Source organism: Caretta caretta, chromosome 14 (genome assembly GCF_965140235.1).
Source record: "Caretta caretta isolate rCarCar2 chromosome 14, rCarCar1.hap1, whole genome shotgun sequence".
In the NCBI taxonomy this organism is placed as follows: Eukaryota; Metazoa; Chordata; order Testudines; family Cheloniidae; genus Caretta; species Caretta caretta.
In genome coordinates, this window is record NC_134219.1 from 47,429,723 (window position 1) to 47,447,149 (window position 17,427).

The 17,427-nt window shown below is 50.0% G+C and overlaps 1 protein-coding gene across 1 annotated transcript; it reads right to left on the reverse strand.

Moving 5' to 3' along the window:
* Window positions 1-4,569: 4,569 nt before the first annotated feature.
* Window positions 4,570-12,813, reverse strand: LOC142069155 (killer cell lectin-like receptor subfamily B member 1B allele A). Its single transcript, XM_075119592.1, has 6 exons — window positions 12,342-12,813; window positions 9,049-9,135; window positions 8,135-8,302; window positions 7,197-7,351; window positions 5,831-5,943; window positions 4,570-4,739 (listed from the first exon to the last, which is right to left on the reverse strand). The coding sequence occupies exons 1-6, from the start codon at window positions 12,484-12,486 to the stop codon at window positions 4,616-4,618; spliced, it is 792 nt and encodes a 263-aa protein (XP_074975693.1). The 5' UTR covers window positions 12,487-12,813; the 3' UTR covers window positions 4,570-4,615.
* Window positions 12,814-17,427: the final 4,614 nt, after the last annotated feature.

The following is a 17,427-nucleotide window of genomic DNA, read 5'->3' on the forward strand; positions in this document are numbered from 1 at the left end:
TGTCCCCTGACCACCCCTAGAACCGCTGCCCCTGACTGACCCCCACCGCCCCATCCAACCCCCCCTTCCTGACTGCCCCCCCCGGACCCCTGCCCCATCCACCCCCCCTCCACTCCCTGTCCTCTGACCGCCCCTAGAACCGCTGCCCCTGACTGCCCCCCACCGCCCCATCCACCCCCCCCTTCCTGACTGCCCCCCCCGACCCCTGCCCCATCCACCCCCCCTCCACTCCCTGTCCCCTGACCACCCCTAGAACCGCTGCCCCTGACTGACCCCCACCACCCCATCCAACCCCCCGCTTCCTGACTGCCCCCGCAGGACCCCTGTCCCCATTCAACCCCCCTGTTCCCTGCCCTCTGACCACCCCGACCCCTATCCACACCCCCGCCCCCTGACCTCCCCCCCGAACTCCCCTGCCCTCTATCCAACCCCCCCGCCCCCCCGCTCCCTGCCCCCTTACTGTGCTGCCTGGAGCCAGCCAGGCACCGCGTAGCACAGAGACCGGGTCAGGCCGGGCTCTGCACCTATGCTGTCCCTGCAGCTCACAGCCCCGCGGGCCGTAGTTTGCCCACCTCTGCCCGAGATGAACAGGTCTGGGGGGAGGTCCCAGACTAAAAACGATCCAGGTCAAGACGCTCATGAAAGTCCAAAAAATGAGCATGTGGACCTCACCTGGATTAGGAATATCGGACCCACTCCTGAAGCCAGGCCTGGGGGTGGTGTTAGGTGCGTGTCTGATGGCCAGGCAACCCATGTAACCCGGCCGGCCCTAGCCCAAAGAGGCGACATCGGCTCACCGCCCGCGAGGCAAGGGCAGAGCATATATCATTGGGCAGGAAATGGTTTTCCCAGCCCACAAAAAATTTTGATATTTAAAAAAAAAAAATTCTGTCCCAAATTGGGATGAAACCATTTCACAATTTCCCAAACAAGCCGAGAGCAACCCACTCCCCCAACCGTGAGCGCACTCACCTGAGAGGGAGGAGATACAAGTAAGTCGCTGCTCTGAATGGGACTTGACCGGGGGTTTTTCACATCCCAGGTGAGGGCCCTGACCCCCAGGCTATTCTCACATAGTCTGGCCTGGCTGTGAGAACTCGTCCCAAGGAAAGTTTCACCAAACAAGCTCTGTTTCCGCAAAAAGGTTTGCGTTCACTGAATCGGCATTTTCAAACAAGGAGCGGCTTTATCAAAAGATTCCTGACTAGCACGAGAGGGACTCTCCCAGGAACAGATAACGAGGCTGGCATTCGTTATAACAGCACTAACGAGCACCACACTCTGAGGGGGGGGGGGTGCAAAAAAGGACCCTGACAGAAGTTCAGATCCAAAGCTTATTGAAATTATTGGAATTTCACTGTGCTACGCCTATTCTGTGCTACCTAAGGCCAATAGAGAACAGACTGTAGACTAGAGCAGCCTTGAAGCTGCTCCGATTTACACCAGGGGGCAGGCAGAGCTCTGCACAGCCCCAGAATAGGGGAAGCAAAAAGGGGGGTTAAAACTACTTAAATCCCAGCCTGAGCTGAGGAACGTAGTCACTGGGGATCAGGCCCTGTATCCCCAAAGGGGAGGTGTCGACACATCCAAATCTGTTTACGTGCCATGGTACAATACTGACTACGTGCTGGGGGGCAGACAGCAGAGGGAGCCAGAGTTCACTCGCAGTTCCTCTTCGCGCTGGGCTTCTGTGATAAAAATACACTTCACGGTCACCAGCTCCCCAGCTGCGGTAAATCGGCCATAGCTCGTTAGAGTCATTAGAGCCAAATCCCCAGCTGGTAGAAGTCAAAGGAGCTGGGCCAGTTAATGCTGGCTGGGGCTATGGCAGTGGTCCCCAAACGTTTTTGGTCGTGCCCCACCCGGCCCCCTCCTTACCGGGTCCCTGCCCCGCCGGGATTGGGGCTGCAGCTGGGGCCATGGCCGGTGCTGGAGTTGCAGCTGGGACTGCAGCCAGGAGCGGAGCTGGGGCCAGGAGCCAGGGGCAAGGCTGGGGGTGGGGCAGAGCTGGGGGCAGAGTGGGGCTGGGTAGTGCTCACTCCCTGCCCCACGTGGAGGCTGGCCTGGGCCCCCCCCAAACGTTCCTCTGTGCCCTCCTTAGGGGGGCCCACCCCACAGTTTGGGGAGCACTGAGCTATGGCCTGGTAATTGTAACTATATCTATAATGAGCAGTTAAGAGACGCCTTTCACACGTACAGAGGAATAGTGCTAAGTGTTTTTTGTCGCCTGATGAAAGCGATATCTGCTCTTTTGTGGTCAACTGCGCTCCGGAGGCGTCGAAGATCAACTGACAACTTTGAATCACACTGTAAGATGAGCGAGGGTTTTTTTAACCCACTACCTCAGGAGGTCAGAGCTGTCTCTTTACAAAGATGTTGAAAAATTGTAGCTGTTTCAGAGAACTACAAGAAGGATTTAAGCTCTGGCAAACGTGCCGGGCAGTGGATGACATTAAAGAGGTCCGTCTACTTCACTTATCACACACAGCGTTCAGGGGAGACTTGTTCACAGCCTACACGGGAAGAGGATTGCTAATGGAGATCTCGAGTCGAACACACTGAGGCAGACGAAGATCCCGTGGCTGGAAGCTGAAGCAAGACAAATTCAGATGGCAAATAAGCTGCCCCTTTGTTAAACGTGAGCGGAAGTAGCCATCGGAGCAACTTACCGAGGGACGTGGTGGACTCGGCATCGCGGGAGCTCTTTGACTCACGATCGGGTTGGTCTAAGAGCTGTCGCTCCGCCACAAGGATTGGGCTCCGTGCCGGAATCACCGGATGCGATTCTCCGGCCCGTGTTACGCCGGAGATCAGACGAAATCATCGGAATGGCCCTTTCTGGCCTTAAAAATCTACGGCTTTTTTTCCTTCCGTTTCTGGACTTTATATTTATTTTGGTTACTTTCCCCATTTTTCTGTACTTGGTATAACGGCCGAAATCTGCCCCATAGTCCAGTGCCCCTGTGTGTGCCTCTGTCCTGTGCCGAGAAGAGAACAACCATTTTTTAAAAACCACAACAATTGGCAGGGGATTTAGGCCCAGGCACCGGCTTCCTCATTTCCCTGGGGGTGCTCGACCCGCACTCCGCCCCAAGGCCCCGCCCCACCCTGTGTCTTCCCGCCCCTGCTCCGCCTCTTCCCGCACCGTTCCATCCCCACCCCTCCCCGCCTCCTGCATGCCGCTGAGCAGCTGATCCGCGGCGGGCTGGAGTTGCTGGGAGGGAGGGGGGAGGAGCTGATCCGTGGGGCTGCCAGTGGGTGCTGAGCACCCTCTGTTTTTTCCGCATGAATGCTCCAGCCCCGGAGCACCCCCGGAGTCGGCGCCTATGGACTGAGGCTACTTTAAACTCTCTGGGCCAAATCCTCAGATGGCGTAAGCTGTCATAGCTCCGTCAACATCAATGAACCTTGTGGATAAGTTTCAGAGGAACAGCCGTGTTAGTCTGTATTCGCAAAAAGAAAAGGAGTACTTGTGGCACCTTAGAGACTAACCAATTTATTTGAGCATGAACATCTGATGAAGTGAGCTGTAGCTCACGAAAGCTCATGCTCAAATAAATTGGTTAGTCTCTAAGGTGCCACAAGTCCTCCTTTTCCTTGTGGATAAGACATTGAATTGCAGCACAAGCGTCTCCCTCCAGTTCTTGGCTCTGGCCTGGTTTACACTTACAATGTAAGTTGGCCTAGCGAGGCCTCTCAGAGGTCTGATAAATCCAAACCCGTGAGCACGGGAGCAAAGCCAGCCTAACCCCCAGTGTAGACACAACTGGGTCAATGGAAGAGTGCGTCTGTCAACCTGCACGGGGAGGTGGAGTTCCTGCACCAAGGAAAAACCCCTCCCGTTGCTGTCGGCTGCGTCTACACTACAGGTTACACCAGCACAGTTATGGCAATCTCACTCTGTTACTATAGTCCCTGTAGTGTAGACACACCCTCTGTTTTACACTTCTGTTGTAACCTTGTAATCGCTTCATCGCTGGGCCTCAATTCCCCCATTTATTAAATGTAGATAGTAATGTTTGCTCTGTCCAGTTAGGCTTTGATTTTCAGAGGAGCCTAAGGGTTGAATTTCATTGGGATTTGAACACCTGACACCTTCAGGGGCCTTGGAATCTCAGAGTCTGATTGTAAATTCTCTGGGGCAGGGACTGTCTCACACTGTGTCTGGGCAGCGCCCGGCACAACGGGGCTCTGATCTCAGCTGGGGCAGGGACTGTCTCTCTCTCTGTGTCTGGGCAGCGTTAGCGTAATGCACATAATGATGTCCCAGGAATCAATTAATTTTTATACACTGAAAACAATTTTAGAAGCTAAGTGTTTTTATAATTTTGTAAATCTAGAACCCTTCCAAAGGGCCAGATCCCCCACTGGTATAAATCGGGGGGAGCTCCATTGGAGTCAATGTGGCCAGACCCCCAGCTGGTTGAAATCAGCCATAACTCCATTTGAATCAGTGGTCCCAGATCCCCGGCTGCTGTGAATCAGTCTAGCTCCACTGACTTTAATGGAGCAGCCCAGATTTCCCCTACCTGAGAATTTGTTAGTGGTAATAAGGACAAACACACTTGGTGTTTTGCATTCCGCCTATTCAAACAGAGGTCACCAATCCAGCCAGTTAAATTAACACAGCTTCCTTTTGGCAAATCCATTTATAGTCAGTGGTGCAGATTTCAGACTGGATCCGATTCTTCTTTACTGCAGCGCAGCTGTTCTCTTCAGCAGGACCCGATACCGTGAATCTAAGGAGTGAAGGAGACAGTCACTATCGGTGTGTTTAGAGGTGGAGAAGAGCCGCTTTTCTCCTCCCTTCCAGGAGGCTGGGGTTCCAGCCATGATCTTTGGTCTTTTCCTAGATAGGCTAATACGTAAAGCAAGTTGGTATGTTTTGGAGAGCTGTACATGGTACAGAAACTTGCAGCGAAGTGTTTAATGCAGGTGCTCCTTCCGAGAGGCCAACCTTTAGAACCCTGCAAATGTTCCCCTTTTGAAACTTGAAAAGTTGAGTCCATTTCAAATTTCAATTAAAAAATGGGGAAGTTTTGATGAAATTTGTGTGATTTTTTTTCTAGGATTGGTTTTTTTGACCAACTACTGAGGTAGTTGGAATTTTTTCAGTTTTGAACCTGATCAGCTTCGGAATTCTGAAATCTCAAATGTTGATTAAAAACAAGAAAAGACTTAAATTGTTTCCCCTGGTTTATAACCAGTTCCATAGGCGCCGACTCCGTGGGTGCTCCGGGGCTGGGGCACCCACGGGGCAAAAACCACCAGCCACCCGCCAATCAGCTGTTCAGTGGCAGGCGGGAGATGCTGCGAGGAGGGGGCAGAGCCAGGGCGGGAAGAGGCAGAGTGAGGGTGAGGCCATGGGGGAAGGGGCAGAGTGGAGCCAGGGCCTCGGGGTGGAGCAAGGGTGGAACACCCACCCAGAAAGAAGAAAGTCGGCACCTGTGACCAGTTCTGCCAAGGATTGATGAGCCCAGGGTTGCCAACCCTCCAGGATTGCCCGGGAGTCTCCAGGAATTAAAGATTAATCTTTAATTAGAGATGATATCATGTGATGAAACCTCCAGGAATCCATCCAGACAAAGCTGGCAACCCTAGATGACCCCATGCAAACAGAGACCCTGATGTGTTTGCTTAGGTTTCCTCCCCTGGGTACTGCCATTCACTCCAAAGTGAAACCCATGTGTGTTTGCAAGATTGAGGCCTTTACACTGTTAAATTAATGGGTGAAATCCTTCACCAGCAGATTTGCCATTGACTTTAATGGGGATTTCACCCTATATGCTTATTGCAGGCTGATGTCAAATACTAATCAGGAATCACTCACTGTGTTTGATTTAATGGAGAATCATCCACCCAGGTCCACTTCCTCCCTGGGGATGTGATGTTGAGTCCAATCCACACCGGATTTTGATTTCCTGGAATATTCTGTATGAACTCCTGTGAAATGGACAAGGTGTCAGAGGGAACAGAACAAGGTAGAATTCTCTGGTTCCTTTGCTCACAATGCAAATGAGACCTGACTTCTCGTTGTGGTTTTGATCATCAATTTCGGTGACAAATCAGGACTAGCTGAAACTCCAATTGAAAGTACTGTAAACGTAACAAATAACTTACACTACTAATTAATAACTGAGATTTTGATGAATTTTGTTTAAATTTTTCAATGAACTTCAGTAAACATTCTCAATGTGTTTGAATGAAAATTTTTTTACAATTTTTTTGTGCTGGCTTTTTTTTTTTCTAATGAATAATTACTAACATTTCAGCTCTGGGCAAACTCTTTGCTGTTATCCAGCTACTGCACCTCTTTCCATATAGGGCATGATTCTGTACTGAGTGAACAAACCCTGTGCAACATTGCTATACAGCTGTTACCCAGCTACCCCACCCCAGAAGTAGCCGCATCCCAGTGATAGCTGAACAATCCTTGTCTCCAGTTTGTACTTCATCATTTTAAGACCATAAAATGCTTTGGGATCTACTATTCATGTATTGATTTCAGTATATTTAGGCTTGGAAAGATTAGATTTTTATTGGTAAATGTTGACTTCACTGTAAAAAGAAAAGGAGGACTTGTGGCACCTTAGAGACTAACCAATTTATCTGAGCATAAGTTTTCGTGAGCTACAGCTCACTTCATCGGATGCATACTTCACTGTAAACACACAAACTGATGAAAAAATATTTCCATTGATGATGATAAAAATTACAGAGAGGCAAAGTAAGAAAAATACAGCTTGAGAAGTTAGCATTTGATTTAAGGATTCTTACTTTGCATATTTTGATGGTTACAAAACTTTATCTTTTTGAATCTCAACGTCTACTGTCATTAAATAATTATGGCCGGACCTCCCAGCCCAGTGTCTGTCCCGCCCCATGATTTCCCACAACTGTGGAAATGTAAAGCAATAAAAATGGATAAAAAATACTTATAACCCATAGGTTTGCACAACTGAAAATTTAAATTGTTAAAAAAATTAAAAATGATTAAAAATAAATGGAGACTATCTGTCAACATTCTGAAAAAGATGAACATCTAGTTTCACTGTAAAATTTTCCAGTGAAAAATAGAAAAATTGTGAATGAAAATGTTGCTTTCAAAAGTTTGTGGATAGAAAAATAAAAAGGGATTTTTGACCTGCTCTCATTCACAAGGTCACAAATACGGTGCAGTTTAGCACATTCTTTACCAGCTCCTCCCGGTCCTGGATCACTAGCAGGTGAGATCCCCTCCGTGCGCAGTCATCACGGCCCCGGCTCCAGTACTGATTCTCTTCAGACAACCGGTAGCACTTGTCCCTGTGCGGCACCCAGTGCCTGGGGCAGAGTTTGCACCCGGAGCCCTCTGGACAGGGAAAGGGAACAGTATCAATAACGGGTCTGATCATTCGAACAGCTCTGACCAGCTTCCCCCGCAGAGACGCACGGAGCCTTCCCACTCAGCGTGTTAGTGAGACAACGTGCAGCGCATTGGCAGAGCTCTGGGGACACCATGGGGTGACCCCAATACCTCCGTGTGATGCAAGGGGGTGCTATCCTGCAGGTTAGTGGAGCGGGGGGCTCAGGAGGGGGCAGTCTCCCTTCACAGTCATTCCTGGCTCCAATGCCCCAGTGCGGCACTGGGGGCACTGTGTTGGGCTATCAGAGGCTCAATAGGGGGCGCTCTCACCTTGCAGCCACGGCTGACCCCAGTGCACCAGTGCAGGGCTAGGGGGTGCTGTGCTGCAGGGCTCAGTAGGGAGTATGCTAATGTCAGTCAATGCTGGCCCTGATCTCAGCTGGGGCAGGGACTGTCTCTCCCTGGGTGTCTGGGCAGCACCCGGCACCACGGGGCCCTGATCTCAGTTAGTGCCTCTGGGTGCTACACGTGTAATACACGGATCAGCTAAAGAACTGTAAAATCTTATTACACTGTTATGGCTCCAGCTGCCAGGGCTCTGCCCACCCTGACTGGCCACGGGCTGTCGCAGCTGAGGGTGTAGGTCCCTGGCGATATTACAGAGGCTCAGGAAAGGAGGGATGGGACAGAGGGGGGGTGGGAACGAAGGTGTCTTGGCTTTATGTAAACGTCAGGGTGTGTAACAGTGAGGGCGAGTGACGGGCTGGATGCAGGATGCGCGGGGGTTACCTGCTGAGCTGGTTTCCACCCCACACAAGTTTTGATTCAGGCGAGATCGGAAATCCTCCAATGTACAGTTGCACACCGTTGCGTTTCGATTGATCTCACAGGAATCGCTCTTCTCAGCGGTCTGCGGCACGGCTGCCGCCTGGCGATTCTGGGATGGGCGCTGGGAAACTTCAAGATAAATAGAAGCCAAAAGTTGGAGAAGACGAGGCCAGATTCCAGCTTGTGTCGATCCGCCGGAACTCCACCCACAGGCACTGAGTTTTGGTTTTCCCAGAGGGTGCTCCGCCCCCGCTCTGTCCTGAGGCTCCACCCTTGCTCCTCCCCTCCCCCTGGTGCCCCAGCCTCGCTCTGCCTCTTCATGCCCCCGCTCCACCCCCTACCCCTTTGCCATCCCCTCCCCCTTCCTTTCCTCACTGTCCCCTGCCCCATCCCCTTCTCTTCCCCCTGCCTCATCCCCCTCCCCCACCCCTCCCCTTCCCCCTGCCCTCCGAACAGCTGATCGGCAGCCCGCCCTGGGGCCAGGCCGAACTACGGTGGCTGGTGGGTGCTGGGCCCCCCCTATTTTTTTTCTGTGGGTGCCTGAGGCCCGGAGCACCCCTGGCGTCAGCGCCTATGGCTCCATTGGAGTCCATGGGCCAGATCCCAGCTGGTGTGAATCGGCCGTAGCCCCATTGGAGTCCATGGGCCAGATCCCCAGGTGGTGTAAATCAATGACACTATGGCAATTTATAGCAACTGAGAATCTGGCACAGTTGTCCCAGAATCACAAATGTCAAGGCTAGAAGAGACCTCCTGTATCACCCAGGCCAGAGGCCGCCGCTCAGCGATTCTCGCCTTGAGCCCCAACAACGTGTGTTGAGTTCCCGCTGTGTTGCTGGGCCGCAGCACAAAACCCACAGCCGGGGGCTACTCACCCAGGACAGCCAGGACTATCACAGCTCCCAGCAGGACGATGTTCCCGGCGCAGCCGACCCGATGCCAAAGCGGACACTGCGGACAAGCTGCAAGAAGCAAGGCAGGAAATGCAGAGCCGGTTTGCATGCACCAGGGGAGACAACTGTCTGTGGTGCACCCCACACCCATTGACATCTGCAAGGCGACGTCTCTGCCTTTTAACCCCTGGCCTGGCCTGTTTGCAGGTCTCGCCTGTCAGTGGAAACAAGCCCCCTTGTTTGACTGGGGCTAGCTGAGCAAATTGCTTGCAAAAGTCTCTGAGACGGAGGTGGAGAAGACACTGCTCTTCTCAGCTCAGCAGATCAGGAAACCCACTGCTGGAAATGTGTGTGAGGGGGAAGGTGAACGTGTTATAATGCATCTGATGAAGTGGGTTATAGCCCACGAAAGCTTATACCAAAGGAATAATACTAGAAAGAACTGGAGTCGGTAACAGAATTCTGTCCTCCTAAGGAACTTCACCCGGCTCTGTTTCTGTAGCAGCTGAGCGCCTCATCGTAACCCGGGAAATATTTACCCTCCCTGCGCTGCTCTGAGACAGCGCTGTTATCCCCACCTTGCGTAGATACCAAGGCCAGAAGGGACCTTTGTGATCATCTAGTCTGACCTCTAGATAGCACAGGCCCGAGACCTGCCCCACAATAATGCCTTCAGCGGAGCTGTCAGAAAAACGTCTCAGCTTGATTTAAAAGCGGTCAATGATGGAGAATCCCCTGTGACCCTTGGTAAATTGTTCCACGGGTTAATTACTCTCCCTGTTATAAATGCACTCCTTATTTCTCGCCTTAATTTGTCTAGCTTCAAGTTCCAGCCCTTGGGTTGTGTTGAAGCTTTGCGAGACTGAAGAGCTCGTCATTAAATATTTGTACTGACAGCCTGGGATCAAGTCACCCCATCACCTTCTCTTCGTTACGCTAACTAGATGGAGCTCCTGGAGTCTCTCACTGTAACGCGGGTTTTCTAACCCTTTAATCCTTCTCGTGGCTCTTCCCTGACCCCTCTCTAGTTCATTAACCTCCTTCTTGAACGGCGCACACCAGCCCTGGCCGCAGGAGCCCAGCAGCGCTTGTATCGGGGACAAATACAGAGGTAATAGAACGCTGCCCTGTCTCTCCACGCCTGCTTACAGGTGGGAAATGGAGTGATGGAGGGCCAGCTTTCCCAAGGTATTTAGATACCTAAAAAACCAGGCCGGGTGTGATTTTTTTAAAGCCTTTAAGTCCTGCTGAAGCCAGCTTGCTCAGGCACCTAAGTAGCTGTGGAAGTTGACCCTACGTGCCTAGCTCAAGACGATACAGGTCGAGTGCAATAAAGGACTTAAACGCAGGTCTTCCAAGTGTCCTTCCCCCCTGGGCCTCCCTGCTCCTTTCTCTTGGTCTCAGTATGTGTCAACCGCACTCCAGGTGGGCAATGTGACGGCAGAGGAGGGCAGAGCTGTACCATATACTGTGACCCACTGTGTATTGCTCTCACTACGCCCACAGCCGGCATGAAATCGTTGTCTGTGCAAAGTAAAGCTGCAGTTACTCAGCACCGGGGTCACATTTTCCTCAGGGCTCAGGGCCAGATTTGCAAGGCGTCAGGACCCACAATCAGGGCTCGGTGTCTGAGGGGACAGCTTTCCAGATGTTCCCAGTCCAACCGCAACGCTGGCTGTGACGGTCTATGGGCGGGTTTCCAGAGATTAGCACCCAATGCGCTGGGCTCCCCTGAAACCTAGCCACTGAGCTGGGAGCCCACATGAAAGCTGAGATCCCCTGCAAATTTGGTCCCACGTGCGGTGCTGAGCATTGTGGGAAAGTAAATAAATAAATCAAGGCATAAAGGCCAGATGCTCAGCTGCTATAAATCAGCAAAGCCCTGTACACCCCAGTGGCAACCAGGATTTACACCAGTGCCAATCTGGCTCTTAGACTGTGACTGGTTTGGAAGGGTTCAGAGACACTGTCTCGTTTACCAGCCCAGAAACAAGTCATTACGCTGACCTTCTCCGACCGGCTAGAGCAGTAGTTCCCAAACGTTAACAACCCGCAAACCCCTTTTACTAAAATGTCCAGTCTCACGAACCCTCTCCTAAAAATGAAAATTTCCCGGGATTTTCTCCTTTACCTGAGTATAAATGATAAAAGCCGTGATCTTGGAAATATAGCCTAACCTAAACCCAGACCCCCAGCTGGTGCAAATCAGTGAAACGCCACCGTAGTCTACAGAGCTGATTTGCACCTGTTGATTATCTGGCCCTGCATAGTGATGCTCAGACAAAAATCAATGTGAAGGTGGAGTGTATATTTTATCCTTAATTTAATGGTAAACGCATTCCAGGGGTGTTATAATCCTCCTACCACCAAGCATGCCCCAAAATTGAGAGTTAAGGTTACCCTGAAAAGGAGTCTTGGTCTGGAAATGCACAATTGAGGCAGTCACACAACTTACATCTGCCCTGTAGTGATGCCATGAAATAAATATGCAATTAGGATGAACACATCTTAGTGTTTTGGATGCTGGGTTTGATGAAGCTGATTTGAAAAAGACATTAGATTGTCTTCAGGTTATTTTCTTTCATAGTCAGGGCTGGTTTCAGATCTCAGTGACCCTGTTCCAAATCCAGAGTGACTCCACTGCAATGAATTGAGTCAGGGCTGGATTCTGATCTCAGTGACCCTGTTCCAAATCCGGAGTGACTCCACCGCAATGAATTGAGTCAGGGCTGGATTCTGATCTCAGTGACCCTGTTCCAAATCCAGAGTGACTCCACTGCAATTAATTGAGTCAGGGCTGGATTCTGATCTCAGTGACCCTGTTCCAAATCCAGAGTGACTCCACTGCAATGAATTGAGTCAGGGCTGGATTCTGATCTCAGTGACCCTGTTCCAAATCCGGAGTGACTCCACTGCAATGAATTGAGTCAGGGCTGGATTCTGATCTCAGTGACCCTGTTCCAAATCCGGAGTGACTCCACTGCAATGAATGGGGCCAGGGCTGGGTTTTGATCTCAGTGACCAGAGGTAAATCCAGAGCAACCCCTCTGAAGTCAGTGGAGTTAGGACCAAATTCTGATCTCCATGACCCTGGTGTAAATCCGGACTTAATGCATTGAAGTCAGTGAAGCTATGCCCGCTTGCACCAGATGGGGATCTCACCCCTCGTGCATTGTTAGACCTGCTATTTATCAACATTACAGTCGCAAAAGTGGAATCCCAGCCTCCCAAAATCCACACCCCTGAAAAAACACCACAAAGGGAAAGGCACTCACTGTGATGCTGAGCCGGGGCCGACGTGTGGCTGGGTAGAGAGCCTGCCGGGTGGTTTACAAAATCATAGACTTCTCCATCAGCCATGGCCAGCAAAGGCAACAGCTGCGTGCGAAGGCACCGTCCTAGCTGTGTGGGAGCTAACATGAACACGCCTCCACCAGGAAATATTGTGTCGGTTGAAACCTGCCACCTTCTGACCACTGCCTGAGCTTTGGCGAATGGCGGAATAATTTGTACCTTCTGCCCCTGCTGCTCTTTTCAAAAGTGCCCGGAGAGTTGGCTGCTCCACCCGACTCCGATTCAGTGCAGATCCGAACTCAGTGAGGCAGCAAATGCCAATCTGGAGCCATACAGAGCCAGTGCGAGCAGGCTTGTGTCGAGATCCTGCCCCTCTGCTTTTGTCTGTGCTCGGAGAGTCAATGGTCTTTGAGGGGGCTGCCCACAGCAGCCAGCAGTCAAAAGCCTGTGTAGCAATTTTAGATCAAGAGGCGGAAATGAGCTCGAAAAGAGGGTGGGTGGACAGGTTTCCATCACAGTGTTTTCACTACCATGAATTTTTATTTTTGGGTAGAAAGCAGCCGCTTTCCTCGAAAAGTTTGGAATGTTCGTCCCCGCAACGAAAAATCCCCCACCCGAAAAGAAATGGTTGCAATTGGGGGCGGGGCGGGGGAAGATTTTGAGTGGGGAGGATGCACAAGAAGAGGAAAGTTTCCACTGCAAATGTTGATTAAAATGGTGGGGAAAAAAATCACTTCTCCATCAGCCACGATGGAGAAAAAAGCTGGAGGCATGTAGGTAAGAAATTACCCTGAAATGCAAGGATATGACTGTCCAATGGTGTTATTCTTAAATCTGTTAAATGGCTCTCTCCATGAACAAAAGAGGCGTCGAACTGGGAATAGTGACCAGGTGCTGGACTTCATGAGTTCCAGTCATTGCACAGAATAAAAGGGTTAAACAGATCATAGCTGCTATGGTTGTGTATTTATTACAACACTGGCCACGCTCCCTCCATTGGTACATAGTCACCCGGGATGACAAGCGGATAAAACAGTGAATGGATCCTGCAATAATCCTCTCCAGCGGAGGTAAAGCTGAATTGTCCCGCTCTGAGTTTTCTGCTATACAACGTGATTAGTGAATTTTCTTGTCACTTTAGCATGCGGCTGGGGGTGGGGAGGAGGGCAGGAGATGGAGACAGGGAACGACCTTCACAGGGGTTATGAAATGACACTGCTATAAATAGCGGACCTTTTTTGAAAATGTTTGGCCTAAATTTCTTTCCCAGTGACGAACGGCTTTTCAACCACATCAAACCTGTTCCCAGCGAATTTTTGCTTTGGTCAAAATTTTCTGGTGTTTCCTTGAAACGACAGAAAACAAAAGCCAGTTTCCCACAAAAATTGTGGGTTTTTTTCCCCTTGAAAAAGTGGAAATCAGACATTTTGGGGGGAAAACTTTTCCATTTTCAATAAAAATGTTCCATTTTCAGTTACAAAAAAAGTTCAGATTTTGAAAACTGAAGAGAATCCATTTTTTCCCCCTGAAAATGGAAAACATTTTTACAGAAAAAAATTTCTGTTCCTGAGCAGGGACTGGCTCTCGCTGGGTGTCTGGGCAGCGCCCGGCACCACGGGGCCCTGATCTCAGCTGGGGCAGGGACAGTCTCTCCCTGTGTGTCTGGGCAGCGCCCGGCATGATGGGGCCCTGATCTCAGCTGGGGCCTCTAGGCGTTACCGTAATGTATACAGTAATGTCCCAGGAATCTTTGAATACTCTGCAGACAATATTAGAAGCACTGTGGAAAAAATTATAGATTTATTTATTTTTAAAATAATCAAAGGGCCAGATTCCCAGCTGGTGTGAACTGGCCGTAACTCCATTAGAGTCAATGGGCCCAGACCCCCAATGGGTGTAAATCAGCCTTGCGCCATTCACTTTCTCGGCATTACCCAGATTTACACTGCCTGGGGCTTTGGTAGCTGAAATAAAGATGAGAACACAGGATGTTCTGCATTCTTTATATGGAGGTCGCCAATCCACCCGTTTAAATGGGCACAGCTTCCTTTTGGCAAATCCATTTACAGTCAGTGTTGCAGATTTCAGACTGGATCCGATTCTTCTGTATTGCAGCGCAGCTGTTCTCTTCAGCAGGACCCGATACCAGGAATCTGTGAAAGGAGTGAAGGAGACAGTCACAATCAGCGGGTTTAGAGGTGGGGAAGAGGGTCTATCGCAGCTCTTCTCCTTCCTTCCAGGATGCCGGGGTTCCAGCCGTCATCTCTAGTCCTTCCCCAGATAGGCTGATACATGAAACGAGTTGATATGTTCAAATCCAGACCTGGTGGAGAGATGTACTTGGCACAGAAACTTGCAGCAAAGTGATGAATCAGAGCGCTAGGGCAGAGAGGCCAATCTTTAGAACAGATGCAAATGTTCAGCTTTGAAACTTACATGAAAAGTTGAGTCAATTTCAAATTTCAGTGAAAAAACGGGGAAGTTTTGATGAATTCGGAGTGGCTTTTTGACCTAGTTGTTTGACCATCTATGGAGGCAGTTGGCACGTTCTCAGTTTTGAAACTGATCAGCTTTTGAATTTTGAAATCTCAGATGTTGACAAAAAACAAGAAAAGATTGAAAAGATCGTGTTTCTCCCCATTTTGTAACCAGTTCTGCCCAGGAGCGATGGGGCCATGCAAACAGAGACCCTCATCCTGCAAACATGTATGCATTTGCTTAGCTTTCCTCCCACGCATACTGCCATTGACTTCAGTGAGAGATTTTAAGGTAAGCCCATGTGTGTTTCCAGGATTGAGGCCCTTACACTGTAAGATTTGTGGGTCTAATCCAGGGGTGGGCAAACTTTTTGGCCTGAGAACCATATTGGGGTTGCAAAACTGTATGGAGGGCCGAGGCTCTGCCTCCCCAAACAGCCTGGCCCCCACCCCCTATTCACCCCCTCCCACTTCCCGCCCCCTGACTGCCCCCCTCAGAGCCTCTGACCCATCCAACCTGCCCTGCTCCTTGTCCCCTGACAGCCCCCTCCCGGGACCCCACCCCCTATCCAACCCCCGCTGTTCCCTGACTGCCCCGACCCCTATCCACACCCCCGCCCCCTGACAGGCCCCCCGGGACTCCCACAGCTATCCAACCCCCCCGTTCCCCATTTCCTGATTGCTCCCCCCCACAGAACCTCAGCCTCATCCAATTGGCTCCTGCTCCCTGTCCCCGGTCGCCCCCAAGCACCCCCTGCCCCTTATCCAACCTCCCCCCACCACCTTACCATGCCGCTCAGAGCACCAGGACTGGTGTCGTGTATTAAATTAAAGTTTTTTTACAACAGCAGTTTCTTACAAGCTACACATACCAATAACTACTACAGAGAGCAGTTTCTTACAACGCTACTTATCGGTAACTGCTACCAGAAGCAAAGTCCTACGGGGAGCAGTTTAATACACGACACCAGCAGCTGCACGGCCCAGCCGGAGCCAGCCACACCGCCGCACCGTCTCGTCTCGCAGCCACACTGCCCGGCAGGAGCTCGCAGCCCGGAGCGCTGAGGCTGCGGCGGAGGGGGGCAGCTGGGGAGGGGCCGGGGGCGAGCCTCCCAGGCCGGGAGCTCGAGGGCCGGGCAGGATGGTCCGGCAGGCCAGACGTGGCCTGCGGGCCGTCGTTTACCACCTCTGGTCTAATCCCTGCCCCATGGAGGCCAACAGCAGGTTTGCCCTTGACTTTAATGGGGCCCACGGTCTCACCCTATGTATTTATTGCAGACTGATGTAAAAAACTTATCAGAAAACACTCACGGTGTTTGATTGAACGGAGAACCATCCACCCAGGTCCACGTCCTCCCTGGGGATGTGATGTTGAGTCCAATCCACACCTGACTTTGATCTGGTATAATATTCTGTATGAACTCCTGTGAAATGGACAAGGTGTCAGAGGGAACAGAACAAGCTAGAATTCTCTGACTCCTTTGCTCACGACGCGAATGAGACCTGATCCCTAGTTTGGGTTTTGATCATGAATACCGGCGACAAGCCAGAACCAGATGAAACTCCAACTGAAAGTAAACACAACAAACAATTTATCCTATTAACTAATAACTGAGTCAGTCCTGTTCCCCTCCACCAAGATGGTGATGAATTTTGTTCATCGTTTTCAGTGAACATCAGGAAACATTCTCAATGCTTTTGAATGAAAATTTCTACACTTTTTTTGTGCTGGCTTTTTTTTTTTAACACAGCTCTAATAAATGATTTAAAGCATTTCAGCCCTGGGCAAACATGTCAGCTGTTATCCATCGACTGCCCCTCTTTCCATATCGGATTCTGTACCAAGGGAACAAACCCTGTGCAGCATTGCCATACAGCTGTTACCTAGCTGCCCCACCCCAGAAGTAGCCGCATCCCAGCGATAGCTGAGTGATTCCTGTCTCCAGTTTGCACCTAATCCTTTTAACACTGTAAAATGTTTTGGGATCTACTATTAATGTATTTATTTATATAATTATTATTATTTATTTGTATATATATAATGTATTTATTTATATAAAAATTTGTATAATAGTTCCAAGCCTAAATATATAGGCTTGGGACAATTCGATTTTTATCAGCAAACGTCGACTTCACCGTACACACACAAACTGATGACAAATATTTCCACGGACAATAATCAAAATTTACAGAGAGGCAAGGTAAGAAAAATGTTGCTTAAGAACTTAGAGTTTGATTTAAGGATTCTTAATTTGGCTATGTTGACGGTTACAAAGCTGAACCTCTTTGAATCTCAACAGCTACTGTCATTAACTAATTATGGTCCGACCTCCCTGCCCAGTGTCTGACCCCACCCCATGATCTCCCACAACCATGGAAATTTACAGCAATAAAAATGGATAAAATATACTTCAAATCCATCATTCTGCACAACTGAACATTTAAATGGTTAAAAATTGATTAAAAATAAATGGAGACTATCTGCTGAAATTCTGAAAAAAAAAAAAAACATTTCATTTCACTTTAAATTTTTCCTGTGAAAAACAGAAAAATTGTGAATGAAAATTTTACTTTCAAAAGTTTGTTGCTG

What these genes read in the sequence shown, in the direction of transcription:
- LOC142069155 (XM_075119592.1), bottom strand. Translation starts at nt 12,486, where the DNA reads ATGTTAGCTCCCACACAGCTAGGACGGTGCCTTCGCACGCAGCTGTTG. An exon ending in GATAGTCCTGGCTGTCCTGG is followed by an intron (nt 8,303 to 9,048) that starts GTGAGTAGCCCC and finishes TTTATCTTGAAG; the next exon opens with TTTCCCAGCGCCCATCCCAG. An exon ending in TCTCCATTAAATCAAACACA is followed by an intron (nt 4,740 to 5,830) that starts GTGAGTGATTCC and finishes TTCACTCCTTAG; the next exon opens with ATTCACGGTATCGGGTCCTG.